The sequence below is a fragment of the Lynx rufus genome, unplaced genomic scaffold (genome assembly GCF_022079265.1).
Source record: "Lynx rufus isolate CCGP_SWC_20201006 ecotype Redwood Valley unplaced genomic scaffold, mLynRuf1.p SCAF_2, whole genome shotgun sequence".
In the NCBI taxonomy this organism is placed as follows: Eukaryota; Metazoa; Chordata; class Mammalia; order Carnivora; family Felidae; genus Lynx; species Lynx rufus.
In genome coordinates this window covers 186082064-186103503 of record NW_025814834.1, presented here as the reverse complement: position 1 = coordinate 186103503, position 21440 = coordinate 186082064, and the positions used below count along the sequence as shown (strand labels likewise).

The following is a 21440-nucleotide window of genomic DNA, read 5'->3' as shown; positions in this document are numbered from 1 at the left end:
TCTGTCCATTTTTACATTCCTAGGAGAGTAATCCACACTTGTCAGATGTTGGAGGTGGGATGGAAGGTTCAGCCACACGATACAATTGTAGCTACTAGAAGTCAGAGCAGTTTCCATAAAAAAGATAAAGGCTCCTGGGCTGAGTAAATACCCAATAGAGTATCTAATCTAGGTATCTCAAACTCTGCAAATCCAAAATGGAGCTTCTCCACCTTCCCTTACTTGAACTACTTGTTATATTTCCTATTTTATTTATGGGTTCACTGAACTTTCCCTAAAACTGTAGTTGCAGTTCCCTTCTCTTCTTGCTTCGTCCAACCCTCCGCTGTACTCAGTCATCTACCTCTGAAATGGCCCCAGACTGTGTTTCCTTCTATTCTTCCTGCCTTGATTTATGCCTTTTTTATGCACATTATTACAGCAGTCCATTAATGGGTTTTTCTGCTTTTAGGCTTGTGCTCTTTAGTGCACCATCCACACTACAGCCAGAGCCATCTTTCTAAAATACTGTCTGGTCGCATCACTCCTGCTTTGAAGCCTTTCTATTCCTGACCTTCTGCCTGGGGTGGGGAGTGAACAATGAAACTCCCCTGAGGATTGTCCCTTGAGCCAGGGTCTCTGTGACATTCCCCGGTGTCATGTAGTGTCCTGAAGTTCACACAGTTCCTGTGAGCGGCTTGCTGTCTCTCATGGCACACAGGCCTTCCCTAAGTCCTTCATTTTGCAGAAGTCTCTGTTCTACCAACTTGTGTCTCCCCAGAGTCCACTCTGCCCAGCCCAGTCCTGCATTAGCCCAACCACGATGTGCCAGTGGATTGCTTAACCAACCTTTGTCTTCTCTACAGGCTCATGAGCGCTCAGAGAGTTCAGAAGTGGCTTTTGTGATGCAGTTGGTGAAGAAGCTGATGATTGTCATTGCCCGCCCAGCTCGGCTCTTGGAATGCCTGGTGAGTGGACTCCAGAGAAGGTTGGGAGGGGGTGGGGCATACAGAGGAAGTATCCTGCTAACGGCAGAACTATGGTAGTACCACCGTCATTTCTGCTGCTGACGTCCTTGTTTAAATGTGGTATGCTGGCATTGGGCCCAAATGAGTTCCTGTGAGGAAAATGGCTGGTCCTGAGGGGTATTCGTCTGACCCCCACACACTGAGCAGACCCCAGGTGAGTGGGCTTTGGGCGGTGAGGAGCATAGGCCAGTTCCATTGGCACAAGTCGAGTCCATCAGTTCATCATGCAGCAGCACTTAGCACCTGCTCCACGCCACACACTGGAGACACAGACTTAAACACAGCAGAGTCCCTGAGCCTAAGGTACTCCCTCTGTAGTGGAGCTGGTCTTTCAGTGCCTCAGGTAGGAGGCATGGAGACGTAGAAATAATAATTATGATACTGCAAGTAGTGTTGCAACTGAGGGAAGTCCAAAGTGTGACAAGAACATGGGGAAGGAAGGAGGTGCCTTAGTCCTCCTTGGGATGGACGTTTGGTGAAAGCTCCTTAGAGGACACAAAGCTTGGGGGACATGAAGGATGATTATGAGTTTGCCCGGGAAGGGCATTCGATGGAGCACAGGGTGAGTGTGAAGAATTGGTGAGGGAGAAACCTGGAGGGTAGGCGGGGAAGCATCATGGAGGGTCAGGATCCCTGCTCCAGAGTTTGGGTTTATCCTGAGGGCCACTTGGAGCCATCAGAAAGAATGTGATATGGTCAGATTTACTTTTTTTAACCAGCTTTATTAACGCATAATTTATATACAATAAAATACATCCTTTTTGAACATATACACACCTGCATAATCACCACTGCAGTTGAGATAGAGAACATTTCTTTCACCTCAAAAAGTTCCCTTGTGCCTTTTGCAGTCAGTCTCTCTCCCATCCCTCACCTCCCACTGCCAGGCAGCCGCTTATCTGCCCTCTTCCACTGTGGATAGGTTTGCCCTTTGTATAGTTTCATGTAGATGAAATTATGTAGTATGTTCTGACTTCTTACCAGCATAATTTTTTTTTGTTTTGTTTTATACATGTTACATGTATCACTAATGGGTTCCTATTTGTTTATGAGTAACATTCCATCAGATTTACTCCTGAGAAAGATTACTGTGGTGGCAACATGGATGGTGAATTGGAAGAGAGGGCAGGATGACCAGGCAAATAGCCAGAAGCAGGAGTTCGTGTGCAGATAGGAGTGGCCTGAGGAGGCCAGTGGTAGGGGCACAGAGAAGAGGTAGATGGAGGAGCTTTAGGGGTTTAGGAGACAGACACTCTGACCAGGGACTGAGGAAAGAATAAGAAGTTAGAAGGACTTCCAGATCTTGCCTAGTAGATTAATCCACGTTTTAAATTCATAGGGGAGTAAGATTACTCTCCTCTGGCAGTGGATGTTTCTCCAAAATATTGAGACCAGAGATGAGGGAAGCCGTGGAAGCTGGACTTGTGGTCAAGCAGAGGGCCTCTTCCTCAAGAACATGAAGTCCATGCTTGGACAGGGCTTGGAGTCAGGCCTGGGTTTGAATGCTGGCTCTCTGTCCCTTCCTGTCTCTCTGACCATGGATAAATCAGTGCATCTATTTGGGCCTTGATTTCCTCACTGAGGTCATAGAGGTGTTAGCAGGGTTTAGCCCAGAGTGTAGCACTTAGTAGGGACTCAGTAAATAGAATCCTCACTATTCTGTGCTCTGTGCAGACAAGGACTCATGTGCTGTCCACATGGCACTCCAGTCCTAGCACGTAGGAGGTGCTCGGTAAATATCTGAAGGCAGGCCTGCACGTACTTGTGCGTGTGTGTGTGATAGTGCCATCTGGCTGGCAGAAGGCTTTGGACCAGATGAATAGGTTGAGCTATCTTGAAGCCAAAAGCTTTGGTTCTTAGTGTGAGGAAGACAACACATGCTTAGGGTGTCCAGTCTGGAGCTCACCTGGAAGACAACTTTGTCCCCATTCTCATGATCCATGAATCATGATGTTTCTGGGTATTCAGAGGCAGGGGTGTCCCATCACAAAGAGAAAGTCTTCTTGTTCATCTTCCTCCAGGTATGTGCTGTGAAAACCAAAGCCTTCACTTGTAGCCCTCACCACTGACCACCTCTCTCCCCTGGTACAGGAGTTTGACCCTGAAGAGTTCTACCACCTGTTAGAAGCAGCCGAGGGCCATGCCAAAGAGGGACAAGGGATTAAATGTGACATTCCCCGCTACATCGTTAGTCAACTGGGCCTCACACGGGATCCCCTAGAGGGTGAGCATGCTGCCTGGTGGCTGTGAAGAGGCCCCACAGCCAACAAACTCTAACCTCAAGAAAGCCACTTGGAGAAGAGACTTAGATTGGACACGGTCACAACTCAGCATCAGGGGCCTCAGGGCTATCAGAGGAACCGTGTATTCTCTGTCAGAAAACAGCTTCTCCTTCAGAATTGTTCACATCTGCCTGACATTAACCCAATCTGGATTGGCGTGAGGCCAGTTGGGTTGGATTTAGAATGTCAAAAGAGGTCAACAACAAAAGACCACAATTACATTTTCAAAAATGGCTCCCTCCTCTGCATGCTTACCTCCTTGTCTGCCACCTTACAAGTTCTCCTGTGCCTTTGATGTGTCCTGACACGGGGCTTCACATTGTGCCCCTTCATGAACCCTGGGCTTCTAAGTCCCAGGTCTGTGCTCATCCTGCTCCTGCCTTCTCTGTTCCCCAACCCCATCCGGCAAAGCAGGATAGGGACCAATAGCCGACCCTTGGGCCCTGTTTTCCAGGAATTGTCCTAAATTTGAGTGAAACTTTTTAGAATTTTCCAGGCCTTATGAATGGCACTGGACTTCTAGAAATAGGAGTGGCAGTATTATTTGGCAATTAAGTCCAAAAGCTGTGACTCTTCTGTGGATAGAGCCACAGGAGTGCACAGATGCAGGAAATATTAATGCCTACTTTGCACGTACCTGTCATGTGATGTGAGTGGACTACTGACATTGCTATGCACACCTTTCTCTTGTGCCCTTGCTTTGCTTCTAGAAATGGCCCAGTTGAGCAGCTATGACAGTCCTGACACTCCAGAGACAGATGATTCAGTTGAGGTAAAGAGCTTGAGCTTCTGCCCCAATCACAGAGACTGGGCCCTGTGAAGCAAAGGCCCGTGAGTCCTCTGTGAGAGAATATCTAAAAGGAGGGTTGGAGGAGTGGGTGGTTGTGCATACTGTCTCAGAAGTCATTCAGCTCCTGACTGAGGAAGAATGGGCTGGGGCTGCAGCAGGACTAAGAGCTGAGCTGATCCTGGGGCTCAGCTTCCCCAGGCACGTGGGCTCTGAGAAGCATGCCTGCCTTCTGCCTTTGCTCTTGTCTTCCAGGGCCGTGGGGCATCTCTGACTAAAAAGACACCCTCTGAAGAGGACTTTGAGACCATTAAGCTCATCAGCAATGGCGCCTATGGGTAAAGGCAGAGGGGAGGGTGTAGCCAGGACTGGAGCTAAGTCAGCCCTTGGACTCTTCCTTCTAGAAGTATATGATACCCAATTCTCTGGGCAGCAGATGCCTCAGGATAGACCCTCTCCCTCTCCAAAGCCAGGAGTCCAGGAGAGACAGGAGTTGATTTTCCTCTGACATGTGGGCATTGTTCCTTTCCCAGACAAGGTCCCCACCTCTCTTGGTAGCACTCCTCCTGTAGTGAGCTCTGGGGAAGTCTGAGCTGTGTCCTCAGGACTTGGTGTTATTGGGAAATTGAAGAGCTCTATGGGCAGGGGGCCCACATCCTTTTTATCGATAAGCTCACCCCTGCTCCTTTGTTCTGTGCATTTACAAGGTGTGATAGGAGGCATTTTGGACACCCCAGCTCTGGGTGGTGGGGAGCACGGCCCAGGTTGCTGAGGGCCCATGGGGGCTGGGCCGGGCTGTGTTTCCCAGGGCTGTATTCCTGGTGCGGCATAAGTCCACTCGGCAGCGCTTTGCCATGAAGAAGGTCAACAAGCAGAACTTGATCCTACGGAACCAGATCCAGCAGGCCTTCGTGGAGCGTGACATACTGACTTTTGCCGAGAACCCCTTTGTCGTCAGCATGTTCTGCTCCTTTGAGACCAAGCGCCACCTGTGCATGGTGATGGAGTATGTGGAAGGTACTGGGGGAAGGGTGACCTGGCATGGAAGTCAAGGCACAACATGAGGCTTAGCCCTGAGCTAGGACCAACAGCTTTGAATAGGGGTGAAGTTTCAGAGCCCAGCTTCCCAATCTCTCTTTGGCATTGGTTTCTGCCTTAGGATCTCAGAGACCATTTGGCCATGGTGGGCACAAATCTCCCTGCCCCTCATAGGGAGAGGCTTCTGGAGCAGTAGCTGCCATGCGGCTCCCCATGTCAGGTGCAAAGAGAGGCATTCTGGGACAAGATGTATCAGCCCAATAGCTGCAGAATCCTGCACCTCAAAGCCTGGACGGTCTCTACTGCTGGCGTCAGGCAGGAACAAAGGAGGTAGCAGAGCCACATAGCCCGAGGTTACGTGCTGGGAGGACTGTATCTGGACCCTCAGAAGAAAGGAATGCCATTGGCCTGGCTGATGGCTTGTGAAGGGATCACCCCTTGAGAACACAAAATGTTCTGGGGATGGAATAAAAGAGCATCATGGGGCATATGGGGGAGAGAGAGCAGTTTTGCCAGTGGCCTTCCCACTTCCCTTCTCGCTGCTGTGTACAACTGCCAAAGATATTTTGCCTAAGGCTTGAAGTTGAAACACAAAACTCCCCTTTTAATTCAGGGTACATGCTGAGAGTTTACGGTGTTATCTTACTGGAAAACCAGAGGATAGTTGTCAGGAAGAAAATAAGTGAACAAATGCTGAAGTCTCGGTCAGATGTGTTTATAATATACAGTACTCATACCCTAAAATAACGCAGCTGCATCCCTGCAAATCCACTCACAAGTACGGAAGCCTGGGTTCCTACCCTCTCTGGCCTGAACAGTGGCCCTGACAGCCATTGGCAGATTCACCATGCTGCCTACTTGTCTCCACACTCTGTCTGCCCCCATACCAGCGTTGGAAGGGCTAGATTCACAGTCTCTAGCACCAGGCTATTCTGTGAGGCTGTCTCCTCTGGGACCTCAGAGACTATAAAGCCTAAGACCATAGGGAACTGGATCCTTCCTTCATGGTAGCCTGGGCTTGTTGCAGGAGGAGACTGTGCTACTCTGCTGAAGAACATCGGGGCCCTGCCTGTGGACATGGTGCGTCTGTACTTCGCAGAAACCGTGCTAGCCCTGGAGTACTTACACAACTATGGCATCGTGCACCGTGACCTCAAGCCTGACAAGTATGCCCAAACTCTTGGTTCCTTGTCCAGGGTCTCTCTTGGATCTCTAAATAGATGGAGGCAGACACAGCATGTTTGAATCTATCCTAGAATGGATGCTAGGAAATAGTGCTCTTGTGGGTGTCCGTCTAGGCCTAGTACTCTAGCCCCTGACCACCCCAGATGCAAAGACCATTGCCAGTAAGTCTGGCAGGCACATAAGACTTCGGTGACATGTAAGAATCACTGAGAAGCTCCACTAAAGAAACCAAGCAGGAACGAAAGAATCGGCACATCTAGTAGATGGATAAACAAGTGTTCTAACATTTACTGGCCTCTCTGGGCCAAGCACTATAATCTGGACTGTAAAATAGTCCCTGGCCTATAGAACATAAGTTTAGTATGGGAACAGAAATATCTGAGTATAGGCTGCTTCTCGGAAGGCATAAGTCAGATGGAAAAGGTGAGAGGAGCTTTCTAAAGCCAGGAAACAGGATTTGCAAAGGCACCCACCCAGGTGTGAGAGAATGAGACCTAGGAACTACAGTATGCGGAAATGGAGGTCGTTAATTGGTCAGAGTAGTAAGAGGGAAGGCTGGAGAGATAGGCAGGGATTAGATCATCAGGGGTCTTTTTGTTAGGTTTGGGTTTTATTTTAAAGGGTTGGAGGCACCTGGGTGACTCAGTTGGTTGAGTGTCCAACTTCAGCTCAGGTCACAATCTCACAATTCATGAGTTCGAACCCCATGTCGGGCTCTGTGCTGACAGCTCAGAGCCTTGGAGCCTGCTTCAGATTCTGTGTCTCCTACTCTCTTTCTGCCCCTCCCCATTCACTCTCTGTCTCTCCCTTTGTCTCTCTCAAAAATAAACATATAAAATAAAATAAAATAAAATAAAATAAGATAAAATAAGATAAAATAAGATAAAATAAGATAAAATAAGATAAAATAAGATAAAATAAGATAAAATAAAAAATAAAGGGTCCTAACAAGTTTTCAAAGGGCCTGTTAGCCAAAGGTATGATAGAATGACAGATTTTAGTTTAGGTTTAGAGAGTCTACTGTGCAGTGGAAAAGGTGGTGAGGCTGTTGCAGTAGATCAGGCCCAAAACAACCACACCTGCAGGATGCAGAAGAGAGGGGATAGTGTTAAGAAGTAGAAAGGAAACCAAAAGGTTGGGGTGGGTGGTGGAAGAGAAGCAGGGGAGCAGGAGTCTGGGATGTCATCCAGACTTCTAGCTCAGGACTAATGCATGGGGAATAGCCTCTTTTGTGAAAAGTGGCTTTGACACTAGACAGACCTGAGTTCAAATGACCCGTTGTTAACTCTGTGAGTTTGGGTCTTTTCATTAAACCTCTCTGAACCTCATGTTCCTCCTCTTAAAAAATTGGGGATAATTTTTTATTTATTATATTAATTATTTTATTAATAATTATTTATTCATTATCAATTATTAATCAACTGTTTTTAATTAATAATAAATTAATTATTTAATTTATTTTTTAATTATTAATACTGGTCTTTGTTGCATTAGTTACTGTGTAAGACCTTTTGGGAGCCAGGATATTTTTATAAGTAATAAACTACTTGTCACAGAACTCAGAGATAACAAAAATCATTTTCTGAGAAGACCACTTAGGCGGTGTGACTCTGTTTTGGACAGGTTGAGTTCATGGTGTCCATAAGACATCTGGGCAGTTAGTAGTCATGAAGCTCATAAAAGAAGTCAGATGCTGATTTGGGAATCAGAATAAAGGGGTGGCAGGGTGAAGCCTTTGTCATGAAATGAAATGGTCCCAGCAGAGTATGTAATGGGAGAACAGAGAGACCATTCTCTGTGAGATCTTATTTCTGGTTTCTCCCAATCAACCCTCCTTTAAAACCAGCTGTGGAGAGGTGCCTGGGTGGCGTGGTGAGTTAAGTGACCAACTCTTGATCTTGGCTCAGGTCATGATCTCACAGTTCATGAGTTCAAGCCCCGGCATCAGCCTCTGCGCCGACAGAGCAAAACCTGCTCGGGATTCTGTCTCTCCTTCTCTCTGCCCCTCGTCTCTCCTTCTCTCTGCCCCTCCCCTGCTTGTTCTCTCTCTGTCTCTCTCTCTCTCTCTCAAAATAAATAAGCTTTAAAAAATTTTAAAACCAGCTGTGCACATGGAGCAAGATGATTCACCCCTTTCGCCTCTCCCTGAGTCTGGGTATCGTGAGACACCCAGTGAGAAAAGAGGGCTGGGTATGGCTAGAGCCTTGGGATGCGGATGATCTTTCTGTGGAAGAAAGTCAGTCTGTCAGCTGGCTGGTACCTGCCCCCAGCATAGAATACAGTTGAGGGGAGTAAACATTAATGAGTTGGGGGAATGGGCAAAAGGCAGGTTAGTTCTTGTGCAGAATGTAGTACTCACAAAGGCAGAGATTTTTTTTTTTCATAGGGGCCGGTCTCCTTGATGAAGCTACCCTGCTTATATCCCACAGGAACCCTGTGGAAGCCTGACTGGGAAATTTTGGCATATAAAAAATCAGCACTCTTAGAAAACTAGGAAATAACCCTATACTTTTGTTTCTCTGGTTTCCCAGCCTCCTGATTACATCCATGGGGCACATCAAGCTTACTGACTTTGGCCTTTCTAAAATTGGCCTCATGAGCCTGACAACAAACTTGTATGAGGGCCACATTGAAAAGGATGCCCGGGAGTTCCTGGACAAGCAGGTACAGAAGGATAGTTGAGACCTTGGGAGTTGAGTTCCAGACTTCAGAATAAGGGTAGGGGGCCATATACTTAGCTAGATATTAAGACTGGGAGCTCCTATCTTTTCCACCTTTTGGTTCCACGGAGGTATTGAGGTAGGTAGCACATTTGGAAAATAGGGTGGGCCACAAGAATCATATGGATATAAAATCCAAAATCATCTTCCTCAGGGTTTGGACAAAATAGGTCATATAACCATTGTTACTCTCAGAGACTAACCTGAGATTTGTCCTGAACCTCCTATAGCCTCGGTCAAGGGCAAGGCTCTTCTGGAGCCTGTTCTTGGAACACTGCTCCAAGTCTCCACTGGATTATGGTCCAGCTTCTTGAGAGTAGCCTCTGGATGTTCCTTGATTTGACAGTTCAGGTTGTGACTATTTGCAAATCCCTGTAGTAGTCATGTGACTAACTATAGGGTCTGTCCTTTGAGAGGCTGGAGGGCAGAGGCCAGTTATGGGAACAAGATACCAGAAAGAGTTGTTAAGGGCTCAGGGAGTGGTTGTTCCAGGCTAGAAGTGTATGTTTTGGTTAGTTAGGAAGTATGTAAATTCACTCCACCAACAGTTCCAAATCCGATACCCTGGGTCCCTATTGATCTTGTTCTTTAACCAAAGTAAGCCAAGTCTTCCTTCAGAGACTTTCTTCTCCAGAGGTGGGAACATCCCCGCTTCTTCAGCCATTATGCCAATGAGCTACCTCAGGATGCTGAGCCAGCCTGGCTTCTCTGTGCCCAGGTATGCGGGACCCCGGAGTACATTGCGCCTGAGGTGATCCTGCGTCAGGGCTATGGGAAGCCAGTGGACTGGTGGGCCATGGGCATAATCCTGTATGAGTTCCTGGTGGGTTGCGTCCCTTTCTTTGGAGATACTCCGGAGGAGCTCTTTGGGCAAGTGATCAGTGGTAGGTACCATCACCCTGGCATACTGGGGAGACAGAGTCTGGATCCACAAATATGATTTACACATGCACCTGTGAGGCTTATGAGTTCTTGTTCTGAATTTGTGTGTATGTGTAGTATGTTTGCCTCTTAGATGCAAATGTGTGTGGGTACATGTGCACTGTGTGTGTCATGTGGGGCTTGTTCCATTTGTGTTCATGTATCCCCCATATGCCTGTGTTGTGTATGTGTGAGTATACTAGTGTCTGAAGTGTAAAGGCAGGGTGAGCTGGAGCTTCAGGACAGGGGAAGTCCTGGATCAAGAGCAAGCTTCGGGCTAGGGTATGTGCGACCCCCTAGGAGGGCAGGAACCTATAGAACTTAAGGAGTTGGGTCCTGGGCAAGGCTTTCAGTGGCTCTGGGCTGGGCCCGTTATGCCTCCCTACCCATGTCTTACCATAGAACCCTCTTCTTTATCTCCCCACTCTGCCTGCCTGCAACCTCTGAGACCCTTCTCTAAACCACTCCTTCCCTCTTACCCCCAACTCTTCAGATGAGATTGTGTGGCCTGAGGGGGAGGATGCACTGCCGCCAGATGCCCAGGACCTCACCTCTAAACTGCTCCACCAGAACCCTCTGGAGAGATTGGGTGCAGGTAGGACAGGCCCCACTGACCTTTCTCACAACTTGGAAGAGGGAAGAGGGAGGTTGAGTCCATGCAACCGGGAAGCTCAGGCTTCAGATATGGGCAGCGCATCTGATCCTGAGACTGCCCTGCTCCTGTGAGCACAAGGAGAAAGGTGCCATAGCTGAGGCATTCAGGACTGGCCTCTTGAGGTCTGGGTTCTCACTGGACTTGCTGGCCTGGACTCCACACAGCTCATCCTGCGCCTCGCCCACACCCTCCCTGTCCACAGGCAGTGCTTCTGAGGTGAAGCAGCATCCGTTCTTTACTGGTCTGGACTGGACAGGACTTCTTCGCCAGAAAGCTGAATTTATTCCTCAACTGGAGTCAGAGGATGATACCAGCTACTTTGACAGTAAGGCCACTGGTGGGATGGGGAGAAGTGGGGATCCTACCTGTTTGCCCAGAAACACCTGTGCACCCTCCACTTGGTACTGGGAGTCACTTCTCCAGTCCTCTGAGGTCTGATAAAGGTCAAAAGGAGGCACCACCCAGGGCCTCTAAAGGGAACTGTCCTGTGTGTCTGACCCAGCCCGCTCCGAGCGCTACCACCACGTGGACTCAGAGGATGAGGAAGAAGTGAGTGAGGATGGCTGCCTGGAGATCCGCCAGTTCTCATCGTGCTCTCCAAGGTTCAGCAAGGTGCGATGGAGCAGGCCCAGGCTGGGGAGGACTGGGAGAAGAGGACCTGTCAAGGAATATGCCTGGGGCAGGTTGGGGGGAGCATGTGACGGGGCTACCCCTAGGAAAAGAGGAAGAAGGGGCCCAGCCTGCATATGACAGATATCGCAAGAACCACTCCAGGCCCTGACGTCAGAGATGCCAGGGGTGAGGCCCAGTCAGGCCAGTGGAATAGCCGCTTCCTCGAATTGTTCATCTGGTATGGAGGAGGGAAGGGGAAAACTGGTTCCAGTTCTTGGGTTTCAGGTGCCAAGGATACTTTTGGGAGGTGTGGCTGTTGGGGCCTGTCCCTGGCACAGACTCTGTGCCCACAGGTGTACAGTAGCATGGAGCGGCTGTCCCTGCTTGAGGAGTGCCGGGCACCACCCCCGACCAAGCGCAGCCTGAGTGAGGAGAAGGACGACCGCTCTGATGGCCTGGCAGGGCTGAAGGGCCGAGACCGGAGCTGGGTGATTGGCTCCCCTGAGATGTGAGCACCCAGAATCCACCTAGGGTGGGCAGCATAGCCATCCATTAGTTGTTACAGATCATGGGCGAGATTCAGATGCTGGGGGGCAGTGCTGGTGGCGGTGAGGGGGTATCCCAGGGATGGCTGCTGAAGGGAATGTCAGAGGAAAAAAGTTCTATGACTTACAACTCTTGTGAGCCCCTCAGGAAGCCTGAGCTGGAGGAAGGAGACCACCTGCCTGTCTCACCCTGGGCCTTGTGTCTCACAGATTGCGGAAGAGGCTGTCAGTGTCAGAGTCATCCCACACGGAGAGCGACTCAAGCCCTCCTCTGACAGTGCGACGCCGCTGCTCAGGTCTCCTGGATGCTCCTCACTTCCCTGAGGGCCCTGAGGAGGCTAGCAGCACCCCCAGGAGGCAGCAGCTGGAGGGTACATGGCTTCTGACACCCCCATCTGGAGAAGGGGTATCTGGGCCTGTCCCTGAACGGCCAGTAGAGCGGCGACTGAAGCTAGATGAGGAGCCTGTTGGCCAGAGCTGCAGCTCCAGTCCAGGTGTGGCCCAGCAGGTGGCCAGGAGGCCTGGAATGGAGGACGCTGCAGGCAGGCAGGGGGGTGAGGCTCCACTGCATTGCAGGTTTCAGTGCTCACTTGGGCCCACAGCTCTGGAGACTCGAGGAGGCCGTGGGACCCCACAGCTGACTGAGGGAGCCACAGCCAAGGCCATCAGTGACCTGGCGGTACGCAGGGCCCGCCACCGACTGCTCTCCGGGGACTCAGCAGAAAAGCGCACCACTCGCCCCATCAACAAAGTGATCAAGTCCGCCTCAGCCACAACCCTGTCCCTCCTCATTCCTACAGGTAAGCCCCTCCAGGGAACTAGGATAAAACTCACAGGAAGGGCCCTGGAATCTCTGTGGGCCTTTGGCAGGGTCTGCGCATGGCAGGTATCTGAGAGACTGTGTGTCACTGCTGCCTCCTTGTTAGGAGATGAGAGGTCTCTAAAAGTGTGCACTGGTGTCAGGTTGTGTGTGCATATGCCACAAGGCGAGATGGCACTATGTAATGAGTGCAGGCTCTGAGGCAGAGAGCTTACATTCAGATCCTGGCTCCTGACCTTGACAAAGTTGCTTAACCTCTCTGAGTTTCAAGTTCCTCATCAAAAATCGTAGAACTTGGGGCGCCTGGGTGGCGCAGTCGGTTAAGCGTCCGACTTCAGCCAGGTCACGATCTCGCGGTCCGGGAGTTCGAGCCCCACGTCGGGCTCTGGCTGATGGCTCAGAGCCTGGAGCCTGTTTCCGATTCTGTGTCTCCCTCTCTCTGTGCCCCTCCCCCGTTCATGCTCTGTCTCTCTCTGTCCCAAAAAAATAAATAAACGTTGAAAAAAAAAATTAAAAAAAAAAAAAATCGTAGAACTTACTAGTGGTAGCTTGCAGGGTAATTGGGACGTATGAATACGTACAGAGAGCGTATATGGCCCCTGATGGATACAAGTATGTATTCAGTAAGTGCTAGCTGCCATCACCTCCTGGGCTAAGGGGGGTGGTTTGGGCATGTGAGGGGCTTTGCTGCTCTTGAGTCTGTGGTGAAGACATCCCTGGGCTTAGTCTCTGCCTGTGACTACAGCTGTGAGGCATCAGCAGCCTAGCCTAGATGGAGCTGGGCTGGAAGTATGGCCAGGCCAGGGTCCTCTGACCTGCTCAGTCCTGTCTTTCCTTCTCCAGAACACACCTGCTCTCCATTGGCCAGCCCCATGTCCCCACATTCCCAGTCATCCAACCCGTCATCCAGGGACTCTTCTCCAAGCAGGGACTTTTTGCCAGCCCTCAGCAGCTCGAGGCCCCCCATCGTCATCCACCGAGCTGGCAAGAAGTATGGCTTCACCTTGCGGGCCATCCGTGTCTACATGGGTGACTCAGACGTCTACACTGTGCACCACATGGTGTGGGTATGTCTGGCCATCCAGACCTGTTGTCTCCCAGTTTTGTCATTGTTCTGCCTTCCCCCTATCAGGGCCTGTCTGTCCCTGCTTCTTTCCCTGCCTAAACTATCCTCAGGGTATAAAGTGGGGGTGGGGAACAGCAGAACCAGGCCCCACACTTTACACTCAGGCTCCAGGCTGAGGATTGTTATCTCCCTGGGGCAGCACGTGGAGGATGGAGGTCCAGCCAGTGAGGCAGGGCTTCGTCAGGGTGACCTCATCACTCATGTCAACGGGGAGCCTGTGCATGGACTGGTGCACACAGAAGTGGTGGAGCTGATTCTGAAGGTTAGTGCTGGGTATGCTACCTGACGTGGTCCCCCAGTGACCCTGCCTTATAAGTCTATGACTTACTACGGGGAATTGGGAGAGTTGGGTGCACACACCCATGGCACTGAGGACAGACGCACCCATAGCAGTGGGCTTTTGCTGGAAAGCAGCGTTCTCACTGACCAAGGCCCAGGGATCCTTCTGAGCCATGGATAGGACTGAAGAACAAGACAAATGAGCCTCTTCTCCACTTTCCCAACCCTAAACTGTCCAGGCTCCAGTTGGAGCCATTTCCTAATCTGTGAAGTGGGAAGACAGGCCTATGGTTCACACCTGTCAATGTAGGGACAAAAGCTAGAGCTGTGGGGTAGCCATGCCTGAGGGTGAGGGTAGGAGCAAAAATATGTTCCCTGCCTTAGCCTGGGTTCACGCTCTGTTCCCCAGAGTGGAAACAAGGTGTCTATTTCAACAACGCCCTTGGAGAACACATCCATTAAAGTGGGGCCAGCTCGGAAGGGCAGCTATAAGGCCAAGATGGCCCGAAGGAGTAAGCGGAGCCGGGGCAAAGATGGGCAAGAAAGGTGAGCATGACTGAGCCACCTAGGTGCTCGTGTGTGCTCGGAGCCCTGGCTATTGGGCCCAGTATATGCTATGCCTCGTGCACCAACTCACACAGCCCTTGACTCTTGTCTCTGCAGCAAAAAAAGGAGCTCCCTGTTCCGGAAGATCACCAAGCAGGCATCCCTGTTGCACACCAGCCGTAGCCTTTCCTCCCTTAACCGCTCCTTATCATCAGGGGAGAGCGGGCCAGGCTCTCCTACACACAGCCACAGCCTTTCCCCCCGATCTCCCACTCAGGGCTACCGGGTGACCCCTGATGCTCTGCATTCAGGTATGAAGTGCTCCCTGCACATCACAGAGACAGCCCCTGGGAGGTAGGAAAGAGCCTATAGGCCCTCTGTGCTTCTCTGCGGCCCCACTCTGAAACTCCTTCACCCTACCCCCTGAAAGACTCAGCAGTCCTAGGGAGGAGGTGACAGGGGTGGAGGGTGACTTTATTTCTGTAGCCTGGGCTCTGGTTCACTGGCTAGGGTCACCTTGATGATCCTGGGACATTCTAGGGCTAGCCCTGCCTTGCCCCTCAGTCACTTCTATCAGCTAACATTGTTCTGCCTTTGTGTGTCTGTCTGTGTGTGCAAAGTGGGAGGAAATTCATCACAGAGCAGCTCCCCCAGCTCCAGCGTGCCCAGTTCTCCAGCCGGCTCTGGGCACACACGACCCAGCTCCCTGCACGGCCTGGCACCCAAGCTCCAGCGCCAGTACCGCTCTCCACGGCGCAAGTCGGCCGGCAGCATCCCTCTGTCACCGCTGGCCCATACCCCTTCCCCACCGCCAGCAGCTTCACCCCAGCGCTCCCCATCACCCCTTTCTGGACATGGAGCCCAGGCCTTCCCCACCAAGCTTCACTTGTCGCCTCCTCTGGGCAGGCAGCTCTCACGACCCAAGAGTGCAGAGCCGCCCCGCTCACCACTACTTAAGAGGGTACAGTCAGCTGAGAAACTGGCAGCTGCGCTTGCTGCTTCCGAGAAGAAGCTAGCCACTTCTCGGAAGCATAGCCTTGACCTGCCCCACCCCGAGCTAAAGAAGGAACTGCCGCCCAGGGAAGTCAGCCCTCTAGAGGTGGTTGGGACCAGGAGTGTGCTGTCTGGGAAAGGGTCACTGCCAGGGAAGGGGGTGCTGCAGCCTTCTCCCTCATGGGCCCTAGGCGCTCTCCGACAGGACCGGGCTGAACGGCGAGAGTCGCTGCAGAAGCAGGAAGCCATCCGTGAGGTTGACTCTTCAGAGGATGACGCCGAGGAGGGGCCGGAGAACAGCCAAGGTGTACAGGAACCAAGCTTGGCACCAAGCCCAGAAGTGGGCCGGGACCCACCCCTCAGAGGAGCAGGAGAGGGTGAGGAAGAGGATGCCTTCTTGTCTAGGGACCCCAAGAGCCAGGGCTCAGCGGCCCCAGGCCTGTTGACAGAGATCACACTGAAGGATCCCGGAATGGAAGGCCCTAGTGTCCCCCAGAGGAGGCTTGGGATCCCACAAGCCTTTGAGGAGGCTGCCAGCTCCTCATCACCGGCCCCCAGCCTAGGTAAGGCTGGACCCACAGACCCTATCCCTCCTGAAGGCTGCTGGAAGGCCCAGCACTTCCATACCCAGGCACTAACAGCACTTTGTCCTAGCTCTTCAGGACTTCTCCCTACCAGTCCCTCTGCTGTCGCCTCGACCTCTGGAGAGCCAGGCCCATGGGCCTGGAAATTTCTTATTGAGGGTCCAGACAGGGCATCCCCAAGCAGAAAGGCAACAATGGAAGGTGGGATGGCCAGCTCCCAGGATTTGGAAACCATAACTCCAGTCCACTCAGAGAACCTGTCTCCCAGACAGGAGGTGAAGTCATGGCCACCTGGTGCCCCTGGGCCGGTCCATCCACCTTGTGAGTTTCCCCGCCAAACCTGGCTGTGGGAGCCCGAATGTGCACAAATAGAGAAAGAGGAGCCAGCCCTGGGCATCACCAAAGTGCCTGATGCCTCAGGTGATAGGAAGCAGGACATTCCACGCAGAAGCTGCCCTCTCACCCAGGAGCCTGGGCCCAGCCTGCTCCGGAGAGGCCGAGACCCAGCAGGCCCTCAAAAGCATCAGGACTTGGCATTGGTGCCTGATGAGCTTTTAAAGCAAACCTAACAGTCGTTTGCCATTTCTTGCACTCAGATCTGTGTAATACATGCTCTTGGAAACCATCTTTGTCTTGTTTCTTTCAGTCAACACAAATGTAACTCAAGGTCTTTGTTACCGCTGAGAATAGAGTGGTGAATAACACACTTTTCCCCTGTCAGGGGAGGGTTGCCTAAGCCCAATGTGGCTTCTCAGAGACTCCGACGTCTGAGCTCCAACCTCCAGGACAGATGATAGTAGTTTGCTGGGTTAGAAGAGTTGGGGGGGGCATTAGTCTTGAGTATCCAAGCAAAAAGTACAGCACTTACCATATACTTGGTATATTCAAGAAACAGAAAACAAAGTGGAAATGGGTCTAGTGAGTTTGGCAAGGGCCATATTTCATGATCTTCCAAGAGCTTAGACTTTCTGTAAGTGATGGGGAGTTATAGAAGACCCCTTAGCAACTAATAGTCTGGCTTTATAGAGGAGGGAACTTGGGTTTTCAGATATTAACATAGCTTGGGCACAATTACAATTAGAACCTAGGTCTTTCCTGACTCCACAACCCATATTTATCTCCTAACTTGGAGTGTTTCATGGCCAGACGATGAGGTAGAAGGAGGTGAGGAGTTAAACTTGGGATATATTTGAGGTACTTGAGGGACATTCAGAAGGTAACTGGATGCATGGGCCTGGAACTCAGTAGGAAAATCTGGATTGAAGATAGAAATTTGAGAGCCATCAATGTATCAATAGTGATACATTGAGGAACACTAGCATTTAAGGCAAATAAAGAGGACTTAGAAACAGCAGCAAGAAGAGAATCCTAAAATCCAAGAGAGGGAAGAGTTTTGAAATGAAGGGAGAAATGACTTGTTAAAACACTGAAAGCCCATTTGAGGTGAAAATACAGAGATGCCTTAATGTCTGTAGCCAGTAAGCCCTTCCTGGGCTTTTGTCAGATGGGCCTTAGCAACGGAAGTAGACGTTACCAAGGTGGATGGCCCCCAGTGAGTGGGACTGCATTGGCGGGTGGGTGAGCAGGTGGTGTGGGAGGGGAGAGGACATCTATGGGGCCATTGTGTTGGAGGAGTCAGGAGATGGCATCACAGGAGCAGAAAGTAAGGCTGTGGTGGAGTACCTCCATGGTGATGGAGGACTTTTCAAACTGTGGCCTTGCACTAATTGTCCCATAATCCAATGCCCAGGTTTGAAGGAGAGGCGTCCAGAGGACTGGAGACAGGAAAATGCCTCAGGGCCACTGGCTGGGTGCCTCCTGCACCCTTCAACTCATTGTCACCTTGCATGGAGAAGGCTGTGGCCGCCAGAGGGCGTACCCTGCCTGTGGCGCCAGAGTCCACAAGTAGATGTCTGGCCCCTCAGCCTTCAGTCCCTTCTTGAACTCACTTCCTCTTTCCTTCAGTCATTCATTGGCAGCAGACCCTCAGCCAGCCTGTACTGGACACTGAGAACACAGGTAATTGGTTGCCTGGGGGAGCCTCCCATGTAGATCAGGATCTGGTTAGAAGCACCGTAATACCACAGGTGAAGGAGGTGGGGGCAAGCACATCCTGCAACAGTTTGTGGGAGGGAGGAACTACCTCTCTTAGGTTAGAAGTGGGGGGTGATTGAGGAAAGAGTAGGCACAGAGATGCTAAGCATCCTGTAATGCACAAGGCAGCTGTCTCAAGTGCCAGTGGTCTCTTTGAGAAACATCACTAGATTAGCCTGAGGGGAGGGGTTTCTGAAAGACAACTGCACAAAAGTGTTATAATCACATTTATGTGTTAGAATATCACTGGCTTCAGTATATAAGGAAGGCTCTAGTGGAACAAGCAGACCAGAGAGAAAATGATGTAGTGATCCATTATGGTGGTCTGAAATACTAGGAAAACCTTGATGGAAAGTGTAGTAGCTGGACACAGATTTGACAACTACCAGCAAATAGTTGGTAAAGCCATAGGAATAGATGGGGATTGTATAAAGAATAGTTGCAGAAGGAAGAAAACCCAAGACATTGGGACTATCTGAAGGGAAGGAGCCAGGGAAGAATAACTGAAGTGGGGGATGAGATCCTAAACGTGGGAGAAACCAGACCATTTTAGGAATTCTGTGGTTTACCCTTAGAGCAATTGAAAATTAATGGTTTTACACAGGTTCAGATTTGTATTTTGAAAAGCTAACTCTGAAACATTAAAAAGGCGGGGGGCGGGGGATGGCCCCTAGGTGGCTCAGTTAAGCTTCGGACTTTGGCTCAGGTCATGATCTCATGGTTCGTGAGTTAAAGCTCTGCATTGGGCTCTGTGCTGACAGCTTGGAACCTGGAGCCTGCTTCAGATTCTCCCTCTCTCTCTGCCCACCCCCCCCCCCCCGATTTGCACTCTCTCTCTCTGTCAAAAATAAACATTAAAGAAAATTTTTTTTTAAAGAAAGAAAAGCTAACTCTGGTTGTTATGAGAATATATCTGAGGGGGGCAAGAATGGAAGAAGGGAGGCCTTTGCAGTATTAAGGTTAGAGTGAAGCAATGAAGTGAAGCAATGTAGTTGGGGAGAAGTGAAGTCTTTGACATTTAGAAAGTAAAACTGATATGGGTTGGTGATGTTTTGTGTAGACAAGAAACAGGAAGGCCTTGTGGATGACTGCTGCATTTCTGGCTTACATAACCAGATGAATTTTATATTTCCACCCCGAAATGTGAAACAGTAGAAGAGAACCTGGGCTAAGTGGTGACACTGCATGTGGTATGCTGTGAGGTGCCTCCCAATAGAGGACTGAGCAGGAGAAACAAAGATTTAATTGGCCTAAAGATGGTAGATGAAATCATGGATGTGGATAAAACTGCCAAGGAAAAAGACATCAGTGAGAAGGCAGCCAGAGGAGTCTGAAGAATTAAAAGGAACAGAGATGTAGGAGGAAAACCAGATGCTGAGTCATCATGGGGTCCAGGGGAGAGTTTTTCATGGCAAGTAGTCAATGATGATGGTTATTGAAGACCTCAAGGAAAGCAGCTTCAGCTGGTGATGGAACCTGAACTGAGATGGTGGAGGAGAGGAAATAAAGACAGATTTAGACAGTTTTTTAAAAAAAGGTTTGGCTTTGAAGGGGGGCAAAGAGATGAAGGGATGTAGGATTCAGTAGAGGTCAGGAAGTGGACTGAGACACACCCAACCATGTTTCAATGTCAACAGATGACCCAGTCGAGAGAAAACAACAGTGAAAGAATTGATAACTGATCATGGGGGATTCCTGAGGAGGAGGGAGAAAATAGATACAAAAATACATGTGGAAAGGTTAGCTTTTAGTTGGAGGAGGGCCAGCTTTTGTAATTTAACAGGTGAGAGGCAGAGCAGTCATGTGGACATAGGTTTTAGGTTTGGTGGTAGGAAAGGGAATTCATAGCCAAGCATAGGTTTTCTCTGGAAACAAAGTTTGCAGTCCCTGTGGGACACTCAAGGCCCCAGTGGAGATATCCAGACAGCAGGTGAAGTTCAGAAGACAGGACTAGGCTGGAGACAGTAATTTGAGTGTCCTATACAGAGAGTGGGAACAACTCAGGATCTGGGAAGATCCTCTATCAGTTCCTAGCATATGGGGAGAAAGGACATAGGCAAGATCATTTAGGGCAATGGACTACCCACTACCCAATCTGATTTGTAATTCACTACACACCTGGGTGGGGCCTGAGAGACTGCATGAAAACTGCAATGTCCTTTGCAAAGAGGTGGTCACATTTTGTTAATTATGTCCCTAACATAGAGAAACGTTAACAAAGTGCTGTGGCAGGAGGGTGACAAGGGCCTTGGGCAACAAACATTTACCCCCAGAATAGACTCTGGAAACACTTTTATTTCCGGGTAGAAAGGTGTGATGAGAATCTGTAAGCTGGACTTTCTAGTAGTTAGGAATGGGGCGAGAAGGAAACAGCTCTCAGATTTAACTTTCTTGGGGTTGGTTTCTGAGTGTCCCTGTGTCCTGTGCTGGATGGAGATGTTGGCATCATGCCTGTTAGGAGCGACTTCCTCTTCTTGTTCAGGGGAGGAGGAGCGCCTTTCGTGGCCCCAGTTCAGCCCCAGGACCAACCTTTTGGTGCTCATGACAGAGAAAGTTTGGGAGTTTCAGGGCTTTCAACACCCTAATCCTCTGCTTGCCTCCCACCCCTAGGCCACCCTTTCATAGCATGAGGACAAAAGGTGCTTTATTGCAATGTTTTTATTGCATTACTGGAGCAAGTTGGCCAGACTGTTCCCTCTTGGGGAAGATAAACAAAAGACTGAAAAGTATCTCCCCCATCACCTTCCCCCCACCCTCCCCCACAACTGCACAGCAATGTCTGAACACATCTGGTGACAAGAACAATTTGCAAAAGTGGTCTAGGAACTACATTATGAACTGTCCCAACACAAGACATATAGTTGGCTTCTTTGTGAATCAGATATTTTTACATAAACTACATGGTTGGGATTTTTTTTTTTGTTTTTGTTTTTTTTGTTTTTGTTTTTGTTTTTTTTTTTTGTTTTTGACTACATCAAAGACAGTAGAAGAATAATTTTTCACAAGTAACAACAGGGCACCAAAGTCACATGCTGGAATTTGTAAGGAAACAAGGTTTGTCACAAGTGGCTGCAGCTACAGCAAGGATGAGCAGTTGGCAGCAGAGAGCTCAGCCAGGCCTCCATCTGCACCCTCTGCTTTGAGGCCACAGAAGCCTTATAGAGGCCTACTTTGGAGTCTTAACTGGCAACAAAGACCACCTCAAAAACCAAGAATTGTCCAGATGCAATTCTTGGCCCAAGAGGA

At 50.0% G+C, this 21440-nt stretch overlaps 1 protein-coding gene across 7 annotated transcripts in view; it reads left to right on the top strand.

Annotated features, from left to right (window-relative positions):
- MAST2 (microtubule associated serine/threonine kinase 2) overlaps positions 1–21076 on the top strand; it is a 233255-nt gene extending 212179 nt beyond the window's left edge. For 2 of the 7 annotated variants that reach the window (XM_047082570.1, XM_047082576.1), the window contains 19 exons: positions 846–947; positions 3099–3231; positions 4000–4061; positions 4332–4414; positions 4885–5093; positions 6142–6280; positions 8831–8963; positions 9738–9903; positions 10434–10535; positions 10798–10920; positions 11098–11207; positions 11561–11715; positions 11963–12246; positions 12355–12552; positions 13416–13639; positions 13838–13960; positions 14387–14523; positions 14641–14834; positions 15144–17844. In XM_047082570.1, coding sequence (XP_046938526.1) covers positions 846–947; positions 3099–3231; positions 4000–4061; positions 4332–4414; positions 4885–5093; positions 6142–6280; positions 8831–8963; positions 9738–9903; positions 10434–10535; positions 10798–10920; positions 11098–11207; positions 11561–11715; positions 11963–12246; positions 12355–12552; positions 13416–13639; positions 13838–13960; positions 14387–14523; positions 14641–14834; positions 15144–16669 — 4203 coding nt within the window. In that variant the 3' untranslated portion in view covers positions 16670–17844. The other 5 variants (XM_047082569.1, XM_047082575.1, XM_047082573.1 and 2 more) reach the window with 4 other exon arrangements.
- The last annotated feature ends 364 nt before the right edge of the window (positions 21077–21440 follow it).